Source organism: Filicampus tigris, chromosome 10 (genome assembly GCF_054856515.1).
Source record: "Filicampus tigris isolate MCC_2025a chromosome 10, RoL_Ftig_1.0, whole genome shotgun sequence".
NCBI lineage: Eukaryota > Metazoa > Chordata > Actinopteri > Syngnathiformes > Syngnathidae > Filicampus > Filicampus tigris.
This window is the reverse complement of record NC_141226.1, coordinates 24,232,184-24,251,841: the sequence shown is the minus strand read 5'-3', so window position 1 is coordinate 24,251,841 and position 19,658 is coordinate 24,232,184. Positions and strand designations below refer to the sequence as shown.

General features: G+C 44.2%; 3 protein-coding genes across 6 annotated transcripts; 2 read left to right on the top strand and 1 right to left on the bottom strand.

The window, feature by feature from the left end:
• The first annotated feature begins 401 nt into the window (after window positions 1-401).
• On the top strand, window positions 402-9,769 carry pitrm1 (pitrilysin metallopeptidase 1). Its single transcript, XM_086042110.1, has 26 exons — window positions 402-695; window positions 1,274-1,382; window positions 1,545-1,651; window positions 1,756-1,907; window positions 2,083-2,197; window positions 2,265-2,361; window positions 2,445-2,605; window positions 2,897-3,023; window positions 3,101-3,189; window positions 3,499-3,627; window positions 3,715-3,828; window positions 4,380-4,476; window positions 4,553-4,687; window positions 4,952-5,090; window positions 5,492-5,608; window positions 5,900-6,029; window positions 6,559-6,679; window positions 6,758-7,000; window positions 7,146-7,246; window positions 7,318-7,438; window positions 7,516-7,566; window positions 7,933-8,045; window positions 8,147-8,272; window positions 9,052-9,197; window positions 9,333-9,435; window positions 9,599-9,769. Exons 1-26 carry the CDS (start codon window positions 649-651, stop codon window positions 9,690-9,692), a joined length of 3,084 nt encoding a protein of 1,027 aa, XP_085898236.1. The 5' UTR covers window positions 402-648; the 3' UTR covers window positions 9,693-9,769.
• LOC147141477 (cyclin-Y-like) lies at window positions 8,434-17,125 on the bottom strand. Of its 4 annotated transcripts, none has more exons than XM_086042169.1 (10): window positions 15,996-17,124; window positions 14,779-14,853; window positions 13,855-13,889; window positions 13,656-13,753; window positions 13,524-13,559; window positions 13,406-13,463; window positions 13,209-13,331; window positions 11,485-11,651; window positions 10,648-10,810; window positions 8,434-10,456 (listed from the first exon to the last, which is right to left on the bottom strand). In XM_086042169.1, the coding sequence occupies exons 1-10, from the start codon at window positions 16,150-16,152 to the stop codon at window positions 10,325-10,327; spliced, it is 1,044 nt and encodes a 347-aa protein (XP_085898295.1). In that variant the 5' UTR covers window positions 16,153-17,124; the 3' UTR covers window positions 8,434-10,324. The 4 variants fall into 4 exon arrangements, with proteins under 4 accessions (XP_085898295.1, XP_085898296.1, XP_085898298.1 ...); XM_086042170.1 differs by having other exon boundaries at window positions 8,434-10,441; window positions 15,996-16,726; XM_086042172.1 differs by lacking the exon at window positions 15,996-17,124 and adding an exon at window positions 15,631-15,909.
• Window positions 16,365-19,139, top strand: LOC147141476 (uncharacterized). The gene is made up of 2 exons (XM_086042165.1): window positions 16,365-16,905; window positions 17,902-19,139. Exons 1-2 carry the CDS (start codon window positions 16,782-16,784, stop codon window positions 18,906-18,908), a joined length of 1,131 nt encoding a protein of 376 aa, XP_085898291.1. The 5' UTR covers window positions 16,365-16,781; the 3' UTR covers window positions 18,909-19,139.
• Window positions 19,140-19,658: the final 519 nt, after the last annotated feature.

The window sequence follows — 19,658 nt, the reverse complement described above, 5'->3', positions numbered from 1 at the left end:
ATAATAACTAATATAAGAATATATGATGGAGACTCAAAAATAATCGATAATAATTTATTCATATCACAATAATAAAACCATTGAATACCATATGTACTGATTCGTTGGCTTTGAAACAAGAATTTCAGAGAGAATTTGAGGGACGGATGAATTTTAAATTAGAAAAGAAAATACTGGAGGGTCTTTTCTGAGGCTACACTTTTTTTTTAACTTTCTCTCGTCTCCTCAGTCCCCCAACTGCAGATAGCCTGCAAAATCCGTGTACAGTAGGTCTGGTGAATAAAATGGTGTAAGCGAGATTTAGCCAATCACCTGTTACCATTCTTTAAAATTGACCAATCACAAGCGGGGATGCTGTCTGGTCATTCAATAACGTCAAATAGAGGCGCCGTGGATTTCTAAAAGTACCGGATAGAGGCGATATGCATAAACATTGAAATACTTGAGTTGACACATGTTGTGAGATCTGCATGTTGGTCACTCATCCCAGCATGGTCGCTCGGTTGACGAAGTCGTACTGCATGAGAGGACACAGGATGCAGTGATGCAACTTGGCTGACATAATCGTGTTATATCGTGACAAGTGCGTATGTTGGAGCCCAACGCGGCGGACGTAACAGTTTATGAGCAAAGATAATTTAGCTCGCCATGTTTCGCCAGACAAAGGCGGTGCTCGAGAAACTTCGACATGTCCGGTAAGTTAGCTAGCATTGGCTACCTACCTAGCATCACCTTGTCCAAATGATCCATGGACAAAAACAGTGACACTGACACTAGTGTAGCGGCACCGTGGTCAAGGTTTTAAAAGAAATTGCGAGTTTGATACACAATTGAAGTCAATGTTTGAGGGCATTTTGGTAAATCCAGTCATTTGTTTGGGGGCGGAATCTGATCATGTGGGATTTCAGACGGGCCCTGAAGGCAATACCAGACTAATTGATAAATAGCTATTGTAGATTTAAGTAAACATTTCAGGACATTAGGAACAAATACTTATACGTATGCTTGGAGGGGGAAACTGTAATTTCACTTTGTCCCTAAAGTGCATTGATTGTTGGTTAATTGATTTGAAGGATTCTTGGTCCAATGGCTCAGTTGTAGGAGTGAAAACTCTTTGAAAGCAGCACCAGGCTTGATAATAGAACAAATGGGGTGCGTTTCTAGAACCAGGTTCGGCGTATTTTAGGGCATAATTGAATTAGTGTGTAATATTCTGCATACGTTTGACTTAAACATATGCTCAAATGTATTTTAACTTTTCCCCTTAACCTAGTTCAAAGGGCCCGCATCTGTCATGGAGACAGAGGAGCACTGCAGCAGCAGGAAAGACAGCTCCTCAATACACAGCGGGGCAACAAATCCATGGATTTACAGTTAAAGAGGTACATTGCAGTCTTTTTTGGTACAATCACTCAGTCGTGTAGGAGCAAAAGTATAAATTCAGACAGAATAAATCGATTAATTCATTGATCGACATGACATATTGTTTTGTAAGGCATACTGTATTTAAAGCACAATTAAATGTCATTGTCTTTTTCCTGCAGGTTGTGGCCGTCCCCGACTTGTTCCTCACCGCCATCAAGTTGACTCACGACACAACAGGAGCTCAGTACCTGCACGCGGCCAGGGATGATCCCAACAATCTCTTCAGGTTTCTAAAAATAATAATAATAATAATAAATAAATAAAGTGCCATATGTGCTCTACTAGGTGTTGCTCCGCTAACACGCCACGCTGCCCTTTCTGCATTTTCAGTGTGCAGTTCCGGACCACCCCCATGGACAGCACGGGGGTCCCTCATATCCTGGAGCACACGGTGCTGTGCGGGTCCCAAAAGTATCCGTGCAGAGATCCTTTCTTCAAAATGCTCAACAGGTCACTGTCCACCTTCATGAACGCCTTCACAGGTACGCATTGAAGCCCTGATAATGGATTTGATTGATTTCAATTACTTCACTCGGCATTTTAATAATGTACTTCAGTTTTGCGTTGACAGTCTGAACAAGCATGACAAAGTCATAACGCTCCGCCCCCTTTTAAGAATCCCAACCTTTAAAGTGACTGTGTTGTCCTTGCCAACAGCCAGCGACTACACCATGTATCCGTTCTCCACGCAGAACGCCAAAGACTTCCAGAATCTTCTGTCCGTCTACCTGGACGCCGTGTTCTTCCCGTGCTTACGGGAGCAGGACTTCTGGTGAGTGTTGGGAACTTTCCGCTTGTGTTTTTGTTGTCCCGTGGCGTCACTAGCGAGGATTTTCCAGGCAGGAGGGCTGGAGGCTGGAGAACGAAGACCCCGCCGACGCCAGCTCGCCTCTGGTCTTCAAAGGTGTGGTCTTCAACGAGATGAAAGGGGCTTTTGTGAGTCCAAATCCTATTTCCTCACCTGAAATCGAAACGTGCCGAGTGAAGACCCTCGACGGATGGTTTTTGCTCGCTTGCAGTCGGACAACGAGCGCCTGTACGCTCAGCACCTCCAGAACAAACTTTATCCCGACCACACGTACTCGGTGGTGTCGGGCGGAGAGCCGCTGGCCATCCCCGACCTCAGCTGGGAGCAGCTCAAGCAGTTCCACGCCACGCACTACCACCCCAGCAATGCCAGGTAATGCGCAAATCAGCTTCTGAGGGCCGTGTGAAAGGGGATAGTGAAAAAGCCCACCGTTTGGGGCAAAAGCCAGCATTTGGACTTGTGTGTAAAAAAGGCAAGTAAGTCTCGTTATGGCTCTCAGTGTGAATAATGTCCATATGTTCAACATCCATATTGCATGTCTTTCCAATGTTGTAACTTTGCAAATTAGCATCTTATTATGAGTGGCTCACTCACGTGGGCTCGTGGTTTTTGTGTCACCAAACTTGTGACCTGGACTCTCCGGCTTCCGCCTACGTTGCCCAGGTTCTTCACGTACGGCGACCTTCCTCTGGAGCAACACCTGAAGCAGATCGACCAGGAGGCGCTGTCCAAGTTTCAACGCATCCGGCCCAACACCCAAGTCCCGTCTCAGCCGCGCTGGACCAGCCCCGTCAGCTCTCCAAATAGTCTCGAGGATGCCAAATGCACATCACAAGGTTTGACCTCTTTTTTGTTTGCATTGTTCAGAGAGAAGAGCACGTGACCTGCAGTCCCGACGCTATGGCTCCCGACGCCGCGCGACAGAACACGCTGTGTGTCAGCTACCTGCTGGGAGAGTAAGACAGTCATTTTTCTGTTGCTTCATGTGTTTTATACAGACGGGGCATTTTGAGTCCGTTTGAAAACGCACGCACAAGATGCATTCATTTGCTATCACAGTGGCTCTGGTGGTGCCAATTCGATCATTTTTGTGTAGCTTGTAACCTTTATGTATTCATATTTTCAAGTTGACCTGTTTGTCACCCCCAAATCAATTTGAATTGGAAAGCATAGTTTGCTCTTTTAAATGCGCGTCGCGTCGTCTGCGTTGAATTACAACGCCCGAAAGCGAGACGTGAAACTTAGGCCGGCGCTTTCCTGCGCAGCATCACCGACACGTTCGAAGCCTTCACCCTCAGCCTGCTGTCTTCTCTGATGACATCCGGTCCCAACGCTCCCTTCTACAAAGCTCTCATCGAACCCAAAATCGGAACGGACTTCTCCTCGGTGGTCGGGTGAGACGAGCGGGAGGAGAAGAAAGGGTCGGGGTCGGGATTTGAAGTTTCGGCGCGGCGACCGCCATGTTGTTTCGTGTCCCGCAGATACGACGGCAGCACCAAGGAGGCGTCGTTCAGCATCGGCCTGCAGGGGATGGCCGAGGACGACGCCGAGAAAGTCAAGAGCATCATACGCCAAACCGTCGATGACATCATCGAGTAAGTCGGAACCGGGATGGATTTATGCTCCGGCCTTTGTCATCACGGGCCACTGTGCAGTGCACTGTGAGGTTTTCTCTCAGGGGGCCGTTCGGTCGGACTGTGGCAATTGTACAATTGTATAATCCTCTCATCATGTGACCGTATTTTTAACACTTGAAATACATTTCATTCTTGCACGTTTCTGTTAGCTTGAAAATTAAATGTGAAATCAGAACTCTTGGGAAATAGTGCCAACCAAATATTTCTATTTATCTTATATATCTAGATAGATAGATAATATGTATACACATATATGGGGGGAAATAAGAGAACGCAATTTTGGTCATGATTTTCCACCTAAATGAAAATAACATGAAAATGATGAGACACACTTGATTTGCTTTAATGGGCCACAAAAAAATGGTGGTCTTGATCTTACCCCTTGGCCTGGGGATTGACTCACGCTGGTGCAAGTGGATGCGTCTTTTGCTGCAACTGCGATTTGCCACAAAGACGCCGGCCGATCACTTAGCGCTTTGCTTTGTCAACACCTTTCTGCTCCTCGTCAGGACCGGCTTCGAGGACGAGAGGATCGAGGCGCTCCTGCACAAGATCGAGATCCAGATGAAGCACCAGTCCACCAACTTCGGCCTCTCCTTGGCTTCGGTGAGCACATGCTGACGCGTCGGCTTGGTTTTTGCTTTTGCTTTTGCTTTTGCTGATGCGGAGCCCGCATGTGTAGTACATCGCGTCTTCGTGGAACCACGACGGCGACCCGGTGGAGCTTCTACAGATCAACGACAGCGTCCTCAAGTTCAGACGAGCCCTGCAGGAGAACCCGCGCTTGCTCCAGGACAAAGTCCAACACTACTTTAAGGTTTGTGTGAGGGGCGCTGCCGATTACTGGTAGGGTTGGATGACAAAGCCTTAAATGAAAAATCATATTTCATTGTGATTTCCAATTTGGAGCAGTTTTTCTCCTTTGCTCACAGTGTAAGAACATGACCGGATTTTTTTTTTTTCCCAATTCTGGGATTGTTTATTTTTCGTCCTTAGCGATCAACGAATGAATGCGAATGAGTCAATCGTCGGCCACAATTAGAGACTTAAATGGAGTACATTTTTCCTTTGTGTCACGCAGGAGAACGCCCACAGACTCACCCTCTCCATGAGTCCCGACGACTCGTACCTGGACAAGCAGGCCTCGGCCGAGGAGCGCAAACTCCGCGAGAAGACCGGCGCTCTGTCCGACAGCGACAAGAAGGACATTTATGAGAAAGGTGCCGACAATTACTCATAAATTACTCTGAAGGCCACAAAGTGCCGCCATAACTAATGGCGGCACTTGTAATTTGTTTCCTGTTTGCTTGGTCATTTTTTCTTTCCCCTTTTGTATTGTGAGCCAAAATTTAAGTTCGAGTGAGCTTCACATGTGTCGCCGCTCGAGTGAAGTGACCCAAAAAGAGTAAAAAAAAAATAAAAATAAAGCCTTCAGCGCGTTAAGAAGACAAACGCATAACAAAATGCTGACATTTTGGGGAGGATTGGAAACAAGATGGGCAAAAACGATTTTGATTTGATTTGATGACTGCACTGAGTCGCGATCTTGGTCACACAACAATTCAATCTGTGAGTAAACAGCATTAGACATCCACGTGGCACCCGTGTCTTCTCTGTTCAGGTCTTCAGCTGCTGGACGCTCAAAGTAAAGCACAGGACGCGTCGTGTCTGCCCGCGCTCAAAGTGTCCGACATCGCGCCCACCATACCCGTCACTCCTGTACACATGACCAAAGCAGGTACCAGCACACATTTGAGGCTGTCCTAGACCCAAGTCGTCGTCGTCGTTGTTGTTGTTGTTTTGTTTCACTTTGACATCTCATTGTGCCTCTGTGCTTTCTACCTGTTTGTTTACTTTGTTTCATGAAACTCAACTTGGATATATCAAGCCTCCATGCCTTTTTCCAGCATTGACTTGAATTGGCTTCTGATTGGCTGAAATGTTCTCGGTTTTCCTTAACACGTCTGCTTTGTTCATCCTAAAAATGACACTACTTAATTCTTCCATTTTTTTTTCTTCTGATGCTCAGGCGGCGTTCCGCTCCAGCTGTGCGAGCAGCCCACCAACGGCTTGGTGTACTTCCGGGCCATGTGCAGCCTCAACACGCTGCCCGAGGACCTGAAGCTTTATGTGCCGCTCTTCTGCAGCGTCATCACCAAGTCAGTTTTTGGCAGGCTGGGCCACTCATTGAGTTTATGTACAAGTATTCATTCCAGTTTATATTGGGACTATGTACAGTATGTCGTTTTGAAATGATTGAGGGGGGAAAATCAGCCAAAATTATTTATTTTTTATTCTATTTTTAACAAAGAAAAAGAAAAATGTTTTGGGAGAGAAAAATAAGTGTCTTGACATAATCGAAGGCAATAAACACATTTTTCAAAAGTGATTATTGAAAAAAAAATTTTTTGAAATGTTTAAATTGATTTTTGAATTTTAAATTGTTTTTGTGTTATACAACAAACAGAAGTGGGGGATTGATTTATACTGAGAAATATTTTTTGGGGGAAAAGCTTTACTTTAAAAAAAAATCAAATAAAAAACATCGCTAATCAATAAAAAGAAAATAAATAAACGTGTTTTTTTTTAATACAAATGGATTTCTGGAAAAAATAAATCTGAGATGTTATTTGATGCACTTATTATCCCTTCAACGACCTTGTTGTTTTTGTGTGTGTGTGTGTTCAGGTTGGGCAGTGGCTCTCTGGACTACCGTCAGCAGGCCCAGCAGATGGAGCTGAGGACTGGCGACATGTCCGCGTCCCCCCAAGTCATCCCCGACTGCAGCCACATGGACATGTTCGAGCAGGTTGGATTCACGCGGCTGCCCCGACCCGAAATAACGCAACAACAAACATGATCTTGCGGCCTGGTCCCCTCTTGTCAGGGCGTCCTCCTCTCCTCCTCCTGCCTGGAGAGAAACCTCCCCGACATGTTCCGGCTGTGGGCGGACATCTTCAACAGTCCCCGTTTTGACGACCAGGAGCGTTTGCGAGTGCTGGTGATGATGTCGGCGCAGGAGCTGGCCAACGGGATCTCCTACTCCGGCCACGTGTACGCCGTGACGCGGGCCGGACACCTCCTGACGCCCGCCGGAGAACTCCTCGAAACGTTTGATGGGATGGACCAGGTAGGGGAGTTGGAGACATTTGAAGAAATGTCCGCGATTCTTTCTGCTCTTCATTTCACTGCCTTGTGAGGTTTTCCTTCCCATTTTGTCCTGGTGCGTGCCTGCGCATGTAAGAACATTCTCCGATTTCTGCTGTGATCCTCAGGTGAAGTTCATGAAAAGGATAGCCGAGATGGCGGACCTGACCCCGGTCCTCCGCTTGCTGCCCAGGATCAAGAAGCACCTCCTCAACCCGAACAACATGAGGTGCCTCTCGCCTCGCGATAGTCGCACTGCTGGGGAGAAAAAAAAAAGCCTGATTTTGGACAGTCCTACAGGTGTGCTATCAACGCCACGCCTCAGCGGGCGTCCGAGTCAGCGGCCCACCTGGACAGCTTCATGAAGGACGTGGCCGGCAGCGGGAAGCACTTCAGAGCCGTGCGACCAAACGTCATCCAGGTAAGTGAGCGACGGACCATTCGATGGGTGGAAAGAGCTTCCCGTCATGTTGATGTGCTGTCATTTTTCTCCACTAGAGGCCACTAGATGTCCAAAACGTCTCTGGAGCCAGCAGGACACTTGTGGCTGTAAGACCTTGTTTTCATCTTTGCTTGAAAAGATCTGGCGAGGCTAAGTGGTTTGGATGAATTCAGCCCCAAAAGCTTCATGAATTTTGATAGGCTAGTCCAATATGAGAAGGCAAATAAAAATGTCTCAAGAGGCCATGCCTGAAAAGGCACAGGAAGTGTGCCATTTTGATTTGAAGCGGCCATTGTAGGGTCATTTTTACAAGTTCCCCTTCATGCAATATCTTACTTCTTTCCCGGTCTATATGCTTGCATCCAGGGCCCCATTGTGGTGTTTTGGTGGATGTTTTTCTTGACAGAGATGCTCAAATATAGCACTTGACTTTCTGTTCCAAATCCTTACCCGGCCTCACTTTCTTTTTGAAGGATCCGAATTTCCAGCCTTGTCACATGAAGACTTTCTTCCAGCTGCCATTTCCTGTCAACTTTGTCAGCGAGTCCGTCCGCACCGTCCCCTACAGCCACCAAGACTTTGCCAGGTTTTGCGCACAATGACTTCTCTTTCTTTTACTATGCTGACATAAAAATAGGAACATGTGTGGGGAGTGACTTTTGAGCAACTTCCTTTCTCTGTCGCCAGTCTTTGCGTGTTGGCAAGGATGATGACGGCCAAGTTTCTCCACGGGGAGATCCGAGAGAAGGGCGGGGCCTACGGTGGTGGCGCCAAAATGGGTGGAGGCGGCCTCTTCTCGTTTTACTCTTACAGGTGCCATGATGCTTCGTTCGCTTATAGTCAGTACAATGACTATTACAGTAAAATAGTACTGGATAAAACTATGACAAGAGTGTATTAAAAAATAAACAATTACAAATATTTTTTGAAATAGAAAATGTCACAAAATAATACAGAAATAATACTTGGCAAATTTGAAAATATTAGAAAAATTAATACAGAAACAGAACAATACTGGGCAAAATAATACAAAATTAGTATAAAAAATAAACAAAATAATACACAAATTAGAGGCAAAGTAACACAAAACTTCAAAATACTGCAAAAACATGAGAAGCCAAAAAACAAAGTAGGACCAATTTGAAGGAAAAAAAATATATACTATATATGATTATTATAGTACAGCTGAAAATATATGAAAAATGATCAAGTACAAATCTATTTTTTTTTCGGTGCCAAACAAAACAATGCAGGAATATAACGAAACAGAAACAGACGCAGTTATACAGTAACATTACACCACGAATGTTAATCAAAATTATTAGAAACAAAAAAAACATACTAAAGAAAATGGGGGGGGGAATAGACAAAATAATTCTACAATGATAAAAATAATTCTACAATTCCAAATTAGTGCAAGTCTGACTAAAATACCAACATTTTAGGCAATGAAACTAATATTACAAAACAGAATGCAAACATGTTAGGCAAAATAGACACCAAAGCCTTCATTCAATAAAATCCAAAGTGTGTCTAAAACATTTGAGTGGTGCAGCTTGCATTAATTTGCCTATTTTGCGTGCGCGTCCAAGGGATCCAAACTCGGTCCAGACGCTTTCCGCGTTCAGCAAAGGTGTCGACTGGGCCAAGTCGGCCAAGTTCTCCCAGCAGGACATCGATGAAGCCAAGCTGTCCGTTTTCTCCGCCGTCGACTCGCCTGTGGCGCCCGCCAGCAAAGGTAACGAACGCCGCCGATGACGGACCATTTTGACACATCTGCCATTGTCGCAAAGCACACTGGTAGGGTACCTAAATTCTTGCGCTTTGACGCGCCACCCAAGTAGAGTACATGATATTTTTGTCACCAATGCAGGAATGTCAGTATTCCTGAGCGGAATCACAGACGAAATGAAGCAGCGGCACCGCCAACGACTCTTTGACGTCACCCGGGAAAACCTGCTGGACGTAGCTGAGAGGTTTGAGCTTAATACGTCTCTTCTTCTTTCTCAAATATGCTATTAATGCGTTCTAGCCTCCCAAAATAAACAACATAACATCTTGTACTGATCACAAGAAAAATAGCCGTCTGTAATATTGGCATGTGGCATATGGCATGATGCCTGTTTGTGTTCGTCGCAGGTACCTCAGCGTCGGCCACAAGACGTGCGGCGTTTCCATCCTGGGCCCGGAGAACGACGCCATCAAGAAAGATCCATCGTGGGTGGTCAAATAAACCAGAAGTGACGTGTATGTGAAAACATTTTGTACATATTTGTGCAACAAGCCGAATAAATTATGTTGGAATAGAAATATGAATATAATGTACTCTTCATATAGACGCGCAGAATGGAAGGAATCATGTGTACAAAAATTGAAACGTGAAGAAAATGTGGGGTTTGGACCCGTGGTTGGAAGGGAGGGATTGTGTGGAACAAACCATTTTTGAGGCAAGGGGCCTGCTGTGTTTGTGTTGTTGAAACATGACATTTTCAGCCAAGTACTCTATTAAGCATGATTCCACACTATTCTATCTAGTGTTGGGGCACACAGTATATGAAAAATGTGGAATTCATACCACGGTATTGGGACTGACTGAGAAAGTGAAAGGTGAAGAAAATGTGTTTTTGTGGGTTTTTTTTAATATGTATTAAAAAAAAAGAATGTGGACACACAAATCTGGTAGCAAAGGTGAAAACCTAATTCCTTGGAGGAGGTAATAGAAGAAACACTACTAATGACGACTCTTATATCCAACTGACAGTAGAAAGAAGAACAAGTAGAAAGTTGAGTCTGTGGAAATATTTAAAGACAGAAAGGAATCGATTAAAAAAAAATTCAAAGCGGAGTAGCATCTCCATGGTGGTTTTATGAGAGGATGGCAGGGACCCACGCGTCTCCATCCAGGTGGTCCACGCTGGCCGAGCGCTTCCTGGAGGCTCGCCGCGCGTCCTCGAACCCGGCGTCACTCAGTCTGGAAATAGCCTGAAGACGTGAAAGCTTCTTTTCGTCAAAACTTGTTGTCCTTCAAAATCACCTTCCTTGTCTTCATAATGTCACATTTTAAAGACACAAGTTCAGCTTGATGTGTTTTGAAATAGAACTGGGCGGCTTGAAGGCTTTCACTTTTGGCGTCCAAAGATGGACATGGATGATAGCAGGCTAGGGCTGGTGCAAAGGGCGTCGCCTACCTCCAACTTTTGGGCCTTGTGGTAGCTGAGGGCCTCCAGCGGGATGCTGAGGTCGTTGGCCTCGGAGAGCGAGCGCAGGTCAAAGTAATACTTGACGTAAACACTCGAGGGCACGTTGATGTTGAACTGCACAAGCTCCAGGAAGTGTCGCTCCAGATTGTTCCTGTCGGACAAGACGGGCATCGCGTCACTGGGATTTCTGTACGGTGAACGTTAGAAATCGCAACAAAGTCTGCCAAAAAGAACAGAGATTGCGATTGGCTCGTATGAATTACTCTTTGTCATTTGAATGTCGGAAAAAAGGAACAAGCATCTTTTTTTTGCCACCAGATGGAGGGAAAGTCAAATGTTCTTAGCCTAGTGGCGTGGTTGGTGAATATTTTCGTTTTTATTATTTCATCAGCATGTCATATTTGAATGTGGGAAAACAATGTGAAACTTTTTTGCCACCAGATAGGAGTTACACTATTATTTTGCTAGCCTATTAGCATTGTTGGCTAACATTTTCATATTTATTATGTCATGTAGCCTACTATGAGGATGTTGGAAAACAAGAAAAAACAATTTTGAGCAATTGCATATTTCATTGATCTGACAACAGTAAGTATAAGAGAGCTTAAGCAGCTATGCTATTAGGCTCATAATTTTTTATCCTTCACATGGACTTAATGGACATTTGGACATGTATCGTTGCGATGCATCATGTGTTTTTCCAGTGACCATCATTGTTCGCTACTTTTTGCATTGTGAAATATTGTATGCTCAGTACACAAGATACTATCTAGTGAGAGGGAAGTTCATTGTGAACGCAGTCCCGACGAGGCTGGAGCGACGTACATGTCGGCCACGGTCATGTCTTTGAGGATGTGACAGTAGTCCACGTTCCACACGGCCTGGTCGTCCCACACTTTGGACGCCAGCAGGACGGCACCCAGCACCATTCGTCTCCACGTAGCGGGACTCATGGAGACCTCGGCGTACGTCAGAAGCCTCTCCAGGTACACCTGACTCGAAAAACGCTCAACATCATTTGAAAGAATTTGTACTTATGTTGCGTTGCGATACATTGTGTTACGGTAGTATAAGGTACTCTATGTTGCATTTTGACGGACTGCGTTATACGGTACGTTGTATAATGTTGAGATATGTTAGGTTGCATATGCATTCCGTTGCATTATGAAATGTTAGGGAGCGGAATATTGCTTTTCGGTGCATTTCATTTGGGTACCTTGCATCCTGAAATATGACATTGTGTTATGAAACGCTACATTACGTTGCGTTACGAAATTTTACATTTTGGTACGCAGGGCCGGTCATTCCTAAGTGACGGACCGGTCCGTCTGTCCGCCTATGATGGATGCCCGTTTTGCCGACGGTTGACGAATGATGGGGAAATTTTTAAAATAGACGGACTAAGCATTGGGCGGCACGGTGGTCGACTGGTTAGCACGTCCGCCTCACAGTTCAGAGGTCGCGGGTTCGATCCCGGCTCCGGCCTCCCTGTGTGGAGTTTGCATGTTCTCCCCGTGCCTGCGTGGGTTTTCTCCGGGTACTCCGGTTTCCTCCCACATTCCAAAAACATGCATGGTAAGTTGATTGGACTCTCTAAATTGCCCCTAGGTGTGATTGTGAGTGCGGATGTTTGTCTCTGTGTGCCCTGCGATTGGCTGGCAACCGGTTCAGGGTGTCCCCCGCCTACTGCCCAAAGACAGCTGGGATAGGCTCCAGCACGCCCCGCGACCCTTGTGAGGAGAAGCGGTACAGATAATGGATGGACTAAGCATTGTCGGAAGCCAATGTATTTCATCCGTCTTTCATTTGTAGTCCGTCTTTAGTCTATTTTTCGCGGCAACGCTTCGATGGCTTGGACAATCTTAGACAGATGATGAATAACAGACGCTCAATTTTTAGTAAAATACCCAGCTCTGGTGGTACGTTACAAAATGTATGTTGCAAAATTACAAAATGTTACATCTTAGACAGATGACGAATAACAGACGCTCAATTTTTAGTAAAATACCCAGCTCTGGTGGTACGTTACAAAATGTATGTTGCAAAATTACAAAATGTTACATCCATCCATCCATTTTCTGAATCTCATGAGGGCCGTTGTGTTATGAAGTGTTACATTGTTGTACATTGCATTACGAAATAGTGTGTTGTGTTACGAAACGTTACATTTTGATATGTCACGTTTCGGTATGTTGCTTTTCAGTAGAATGCGTTCCCATATGTTATATTGCACTACGTTACGCTGCGTTGCGTTAGGTTGCATTACGGTGCATTGGGTTAGTTTATGCTACGGTATGTTGCTTTACGAAATATTTGCTTTAGGTTATGAAAAGTTACATTGCGGTACATTACGAAATGGTATGTTGTGTTATGAAACGGAACACTGGTGTTTGTTGGCCTACGTTTCGAGACGTTCTTTTTGCATTTTGAGAACAACAAACTATGCTGGAATGTTACATTTTATGATTGTCCTGGAACATTAGTTGTACTTGTGTTATTTTAAAACAAATCTGAATGTGAACAGTTGAAAAGTGCAACAGGCTCCTCACCAGCATGACAATGGCGCACTCGGACCTGAGGTGCGCGGCGCAGAAGAGCGTGCGGACAAAGCGGTAAACCTGCCTCTGTTCCGGGTCACGATGGTCATAGTCGGCGGGCACCTGCTGCGATCTCTGCAGACCAAAAGAACAATTGAAGCTGAATGTAAGAAAGAAAAAACAACCCAAAAACAAGGCTCACATCCCACCAAGAGAGGGTGAAGCCTCTCGTCAAAAATATCCAGAAGCGGCGTTTCATTGTCGTCCCTGCGAGGAGACGTTCAATCAATCAATCAGTGTCATCTAAGACAACATTCAACCTCTCACCTGTTTTTTATGTGGTAGTAAATTGCCAAAGCTACACTGTGAATTAGAACAAGAATATTGTTTGAGCATATTATTCTGCTCCATTCCAGCTCTAAAATGTTCATCTTTGTGATTACCATTTTTTTTTTTTACCATTTGATGGTGTATTTGAGGTGAGGCCTGCTGACTGTGTTCTCATCAAGAAAGATAGTGGAGCAGGAGCTGTACTTCCACCTGCTGGTTGGACCGCGCTAACACACACACACACACACACACATACAAATACAAGGACTGTCATTAGACGGCCTGCAAAAGTGATTGACAGCTACCGGAGTTAATAGCGCTAACTCACGTAGCGTATGAAGTGGCTCTTTTGTCTTTCTCGCACTGCAAAATACACACAAAAAAGTTGATAGCATCTTGCTCAAGGGACCATCCACAAAATGTCCCCGAGTGGTGTTACATTGTGCTTGTTTTACATTGCGCTACATCATATCGAAGTGATCCCAACCAGTGTGCTGTGAAAAAGCATACAATTTTATTTCAAAGACCCTCTAAAGTGAATTCAGAGATTTGTTCTTGAAGATAATTGCGGAACACATGCACCACTAACAACTATGTAGAACTCATCGCTGTTGGCTTCTACGTTTAGCGTTTCGAGTTAGCTTCCAGCATTGTTTCCAAAGGTACAGCGCGGGAAGAACGTTAGATTCCGTACGTTACCTCCAGTGTTAGCTTCAAGATTGTTTCTAATCTTAGCTTCCAATGTTAATTTCAACGTTACCTCGCAAATTTAGCTTTCAATGTGAGCATGAGAAGTTGACTTCAAATGTTAGTTTCTGAAGTTAGCTTCCCAAGTCACATCCAACGTTAAAGCTAAGGAATGCCAACATTACCTTTCGAACATTTGCTCCAATTTTAGTTTCAATATTTCTCCAACGTTAGCTACGGTTGCACGTGGTATGTTGCAGTACATTACGTTGTGTTACATTGCAGTCCCTTGCGCTGAGTTACAAAATGTTATGTTGCGTAATGAAATGTTTCATTGTTACTTTGGGAAGTGTTGCATAACGAAAGGTTACGGCACATTATATCACCGTGCAGGTTATGCTACATTGCAGTACATTAAGTTAAGATACAATAAAGTATGTTCGTTTGTGCTACGTTACATTTTGAAATGTTACGTTGTGTAATGAAATGTTAAATTGCAGTACGTGACGTTACATTGCGTAATTTATCATATATGCGTGAGATTTTTGAAAGCAAATGACCTCACCGTCGTTCATGGATTTGCTGAGGAACATCGTGCAGCTTTGTGGATGATCTGCCGGACTCAACATCACGTCCAACTCTGGAGGCACACGATTGCATTAGAAACTCGATTATCAAACCACATCCAATCTCAATCTAATTCCCATCAAATGGGAACGTAACATCTCTTGTGCTTTTCCTCGCAGTATTATTCCCTTGGATCCGGCTGAGGACTTTCTTTTCAAAAAGATCAACACCCTCGATCATGGGGGTTTGAAAATAAATAAATAAATAAATAAATACAGTTCTAGCATCTATGGAAAATTGATTTGGTTTTGATAACGACATATGTAATCATGTTTTTAGGTATTTGTATTTACTTTTTATATAAGAATTATGCATTAATAAATAAAACCAATCTCATTTTTACATTTTATCATGGGTGATAGATTTTTTTAAAGTTAAATGTACTGTATAAGTAAAAGGATTACTTTTTTGGTATGCTTATACCATTTGTACACTTGTTTTAATCTTGAAATACTAAAATCCATTTTAAAATTGTAGCTGAAATTACTTTTAAGAAGAAAATACACCGGTTGTTTGAGAAAAAAAAAAGTCCTTCATGTAAAACTATTGGGGGTGAGGGTTCAATGTTATGGATTTGCTTGGGTGATTGCACGCCTCCTCCTCCAAGAAGCTTGAAGGGAAACGAAAGACGAGACGCCGGTGAATAATCCATGAACAACACAACAGCCTGCCTGCCTGCTAATATGACAACCACTGCTTGTTTCAGTTTTTGTTTGTTTGTTTGTTTTTGTCATCGCAGATCCACATTTTTGACGAGAAGCAGCTGGCCCTTACTAGAAAACACTCTTACAGGAAACGTTGTCAAATTGAGAGCGATCGCATGGCGGTCTTGTCAAACGCTGGAGCTGCTCGTCTTGGAGGTCCAACAGGGGTTCCCCCGGTTAATCCCAGATACATTTATAGATGTTCTAGGAAGCTTTTCCTGACAGGTTATGTCGTCACATTTTAAGTCACTAGCTACGGTCTGCAAAGAGCTTCCATTATTAGTCAGTTCGGTATGTATTACAGGAATGACAATAATCTTACTAAAAACATATTGACTTGTTGATAGAAAATGTCCACTACATATCCCCCCCCCCCTTTACTGTAGAGATAATCAGTCAACTAGTTCCTTTGCCTACTTGAGCTCATTGAAAAGTGTAGCGTTCACGTTACCGTCCATGTTCTCGATGTCACTGATATGTTGCAGGTTGTTCTTTTTTTGGAGCGTTTCCTCCTGCCGCGGGTTCGGTTCCGGTTCGGCGCGCCCCTCTTCCAGTCTGGACTGGACTTTCGGGGTGGCCGGGACGCAGCAGGAGGTCTTGCTGCCCATCCTGGACTCCTCCGGGAACGCCGCGCGTCCGCCGCGCAAGCAGCAGCACGAGGAGCCGCTAGCTTGTATTCAAATTCAAATGTTTCAACCGGTCAAGCAGCAGCAGCGGCGGACGGTGAGACACTAGGCTTCATTGTGAAATGAAACAAGATATGTTTTCAGAAAACGACGTCATACTTTGTGGCGGTAATACAATCGTGTTGTTAAATGAAATGCAAAATCAATTGCAGCAACAATGGCGACATCTGTCGGGGACTTGATGAATCATCGCAGCCGTCGTGCCTGACTTCCGCCGCACACCGACTTCCGTACACGGTTTTTGTTGACACAATTGAGCGCTCTCCGTTTAAACCTTCTTTCCGATTGAGTGCTGAACGGACCGCGGCCTCCACACAGGACGCCCAACACCACTGTGAAGGACTAAAACATAATTAAGTCTTTGCGACCGGATGAACTGCGCGTTGATGCTTGTCGCCCTAGTTAGCTTGGCTTAGCTTAGTTTAGCTTAGTTTATCTCATCTTAGCTTAGCTTAGTTTAGCTCAGCTCGCTAGCCGCTAACAAAGAGAAGCACATCACAGATCGTCAAGCAGAGAGCCAAGTGTGGATTTATTGGGATTGTCGTCTGGAAATGTGTGCGAGACCGACACCAAAATACGAGGAGGAACTTTGTGCAATCAAAAATGAAGAGAACGAGCAACTTCAACTTTGGGGGGATGTTTGCAAAAAGCCTCGTGTTGTGCTACACACAGAAGGTTTGTACACGTCTTACACTCACTTAAAGACTTTCTAGCGTACTCGTGTTTGTATTTCAATGGAATCCTCATGAATGGTAATGACACTGGCAGAGCTGAAGGAAGGGATGGGGTGCACTGACCCCCTAAAACAGGGATGGGCAATTCCGGCCCTTCAGGACCAGTATCATCAAAATCCCAGTTACATTTAGCGTTTTCCTCGACAGAAGCTTGATCCTTTTTTTTTTTTTTTTTTTTAAGGTTTTGTGGTTTAAGGTTTCCAAAAAGTGATACAGTACAACATACTGTGTGCTGAGCCTCAAAAGCCGAAACAGGCTCACGCAGCTCACGTCTCAGTCGCCGGGTTGAGTCGCCAGCAAACTTTTCTTTTTGCTTTGTTTTACGATGGTCCGATTCGAGTCGGGTTCAGATGCATTGCTCCGTGTGTGGCAGGCCCAAGTCAAGGTACTGTAGACACAAAAATACACATCATAGTCCCGCTTGACAGTTGGTGTAAATAACCGTAATCATATTTTTTCGACAACATTAGTTAAGTTTTATTTTGAAATATGCATTGAAAATGGTCACTTCCTGTTTAGCGCAGTGCATAAATTAGCAGCTTGATTGCATTAACTATGTTTATATGCTTGTCAAAAGCGGCACCTTTACACTTACGGAGACACAGTGAACGGTCTCACGTTACACTAGCAACCCCTCCGAAGAGGCCAAATGTGTGTAATTTGATGCAATTAATTATTCGTGTTTGTAAATATTGAGTGTTGAAAGTGAAAGGTGTTTGCTCATGTTTGCACGTGTTTTGAAATGTGTTTCAGCTCTTACGGTGATTTAGGCTACGGATATGGTGATAACGTCATGAAAGAATTACACGGTCATGGATAATTGTTGCTCAACTAATAAAAGCCAAAAAATCATCCGTAAAGTTTCATCCTTGGTCGAAGGGAATGCTACAGTTGGCTTGACCAAACCAAATGTGTGTTGTCTACTTGTGTCCTGCAGACGTCAGTGGAAAATATCGTCAGGAGCCAGAGTACCTTGTCATTAAAAAGGAGGAGGAGGATATCAGCAAGTCAACGTTGACACTTGTACCTTTGAAAAGTGAAGAGGGAGAGCGTGAGGAGAACGAGGGGGCGGAGCCTCCAGCTAGCAGCTCAAGTCAACACATGACAACCGAAGGTGATGCAGACCACTGTGGACCATCACAACTAGGTGAACTAGCTCCACTATCAGATAGTGACGACGTAATGTCACACTCTACTGATGATGATGATGATGATGATGAAGAACACACTAAAGGTGATATGGCATGTCACGCTGACAACAAATGCTGGAAATGTTCTCAGTGTGGGAAAACATTTAGTTCAAAAGTGAATTTGAAAGTTCACACAAGAATACACAGTGAAGAAAGACCCTTTTCCTGCACGGTTTGTGGCAAATGCTTCTCTCAAAAGAGATATTTAAGAAGCCACGCAAGATTACATACTGGAGAGAGACCTTTTCCCTGCACAGTTTGCGGCAAGTCTTTCTTTGAAAAGAGACGTCTAAGAATCCACACAAGAACACACACTGGAGAGAAACCTTTTTCCTGCTCCGACTGTGGCAAAAGCTTCTCGCTTATGCAAAATTTAAGACTCCACACAATAACACACAGTGGAGAAAAGCCCTTTCCCTGTTCCGTTTGTGGCCAAAACTTTGCTCAAAAGTCAAATTTAGTAAGCCACACGAGAACACACACTGGAAAGAAACCTTTTGCCTGCCGAGTTTGTGGCAAAAGCTTCTCCCAAAAATCCAATTTAAGAAGACACACAAAAACACACACTGGAGAGAAACCTTTTGCCTGTTCAGTTTGCGGCCAAAGCTTCTCTATAAAGACAAGTTTAACAATGCACACAAGAACACACACTGGAGAAAAACCATTCAGTTGCAGTGTGTGCAATAAAAGATTCTCTTTTAGGGTGTGTGTTAAGAGACACAAGTGTGCTGGTGAGAGTAGCAGAGATACTTGAAGATTAAAAAAAACTAACTGAAGGCACTGACTCTGATGAACTGTAAACGTGTCATTGATATCAGCTGTAAATTGTCTTTACCTGCACAAACACTTGTGAACATGAAAAATACAACCAAAATGCATACATGTACATAATAGAACAGAAGAAACTGTGCTTGTGAAACGGCAGCCCTTTTCCACAATCATCAATAATAAAAAAATAAATAAATAAAAAAACTTGTTCCACTTGCTCAACTGGCCTTTGTACCACTGAGTGAAAATGTGCAAAGAACAACAGAAATCGTTGAAGGTGGAACCTGGCCGGCCTGCAGACCAGTTGGACACATGATGGCGACTGGAAGGAGTCTGCCCCGCTTGTTTCCTGGAGACAAGCCTCCAACACCCCAACCTCCACCACCCCTCCCCCTTGACAAATACAAACAAACAAACACAAACAACCTCCCCCTTGACGATCAACAATCACACGTTTTGAAATCAAATGCACCATCGCCTGGTACAGCAAAAATGGCGACATCCTTCGGTGACTTCATGACATTGCTCTTCTGCACAATCTTAAACAGCCGATCATATTGCAGCGAGGCGTGGTCTACCCCACTTTCGTGCAGATTTCTTGACTTAACTATACGCCCTCGCCTAAATCATCCTTTCCGATTTAGTGCTGAACGGACTGAAGCCTCGACGCAGTACGCCCATCACTACTTTGAAGGACTACAACGTCATTTATTAAGTCTTTGTGTCTGGATAAACT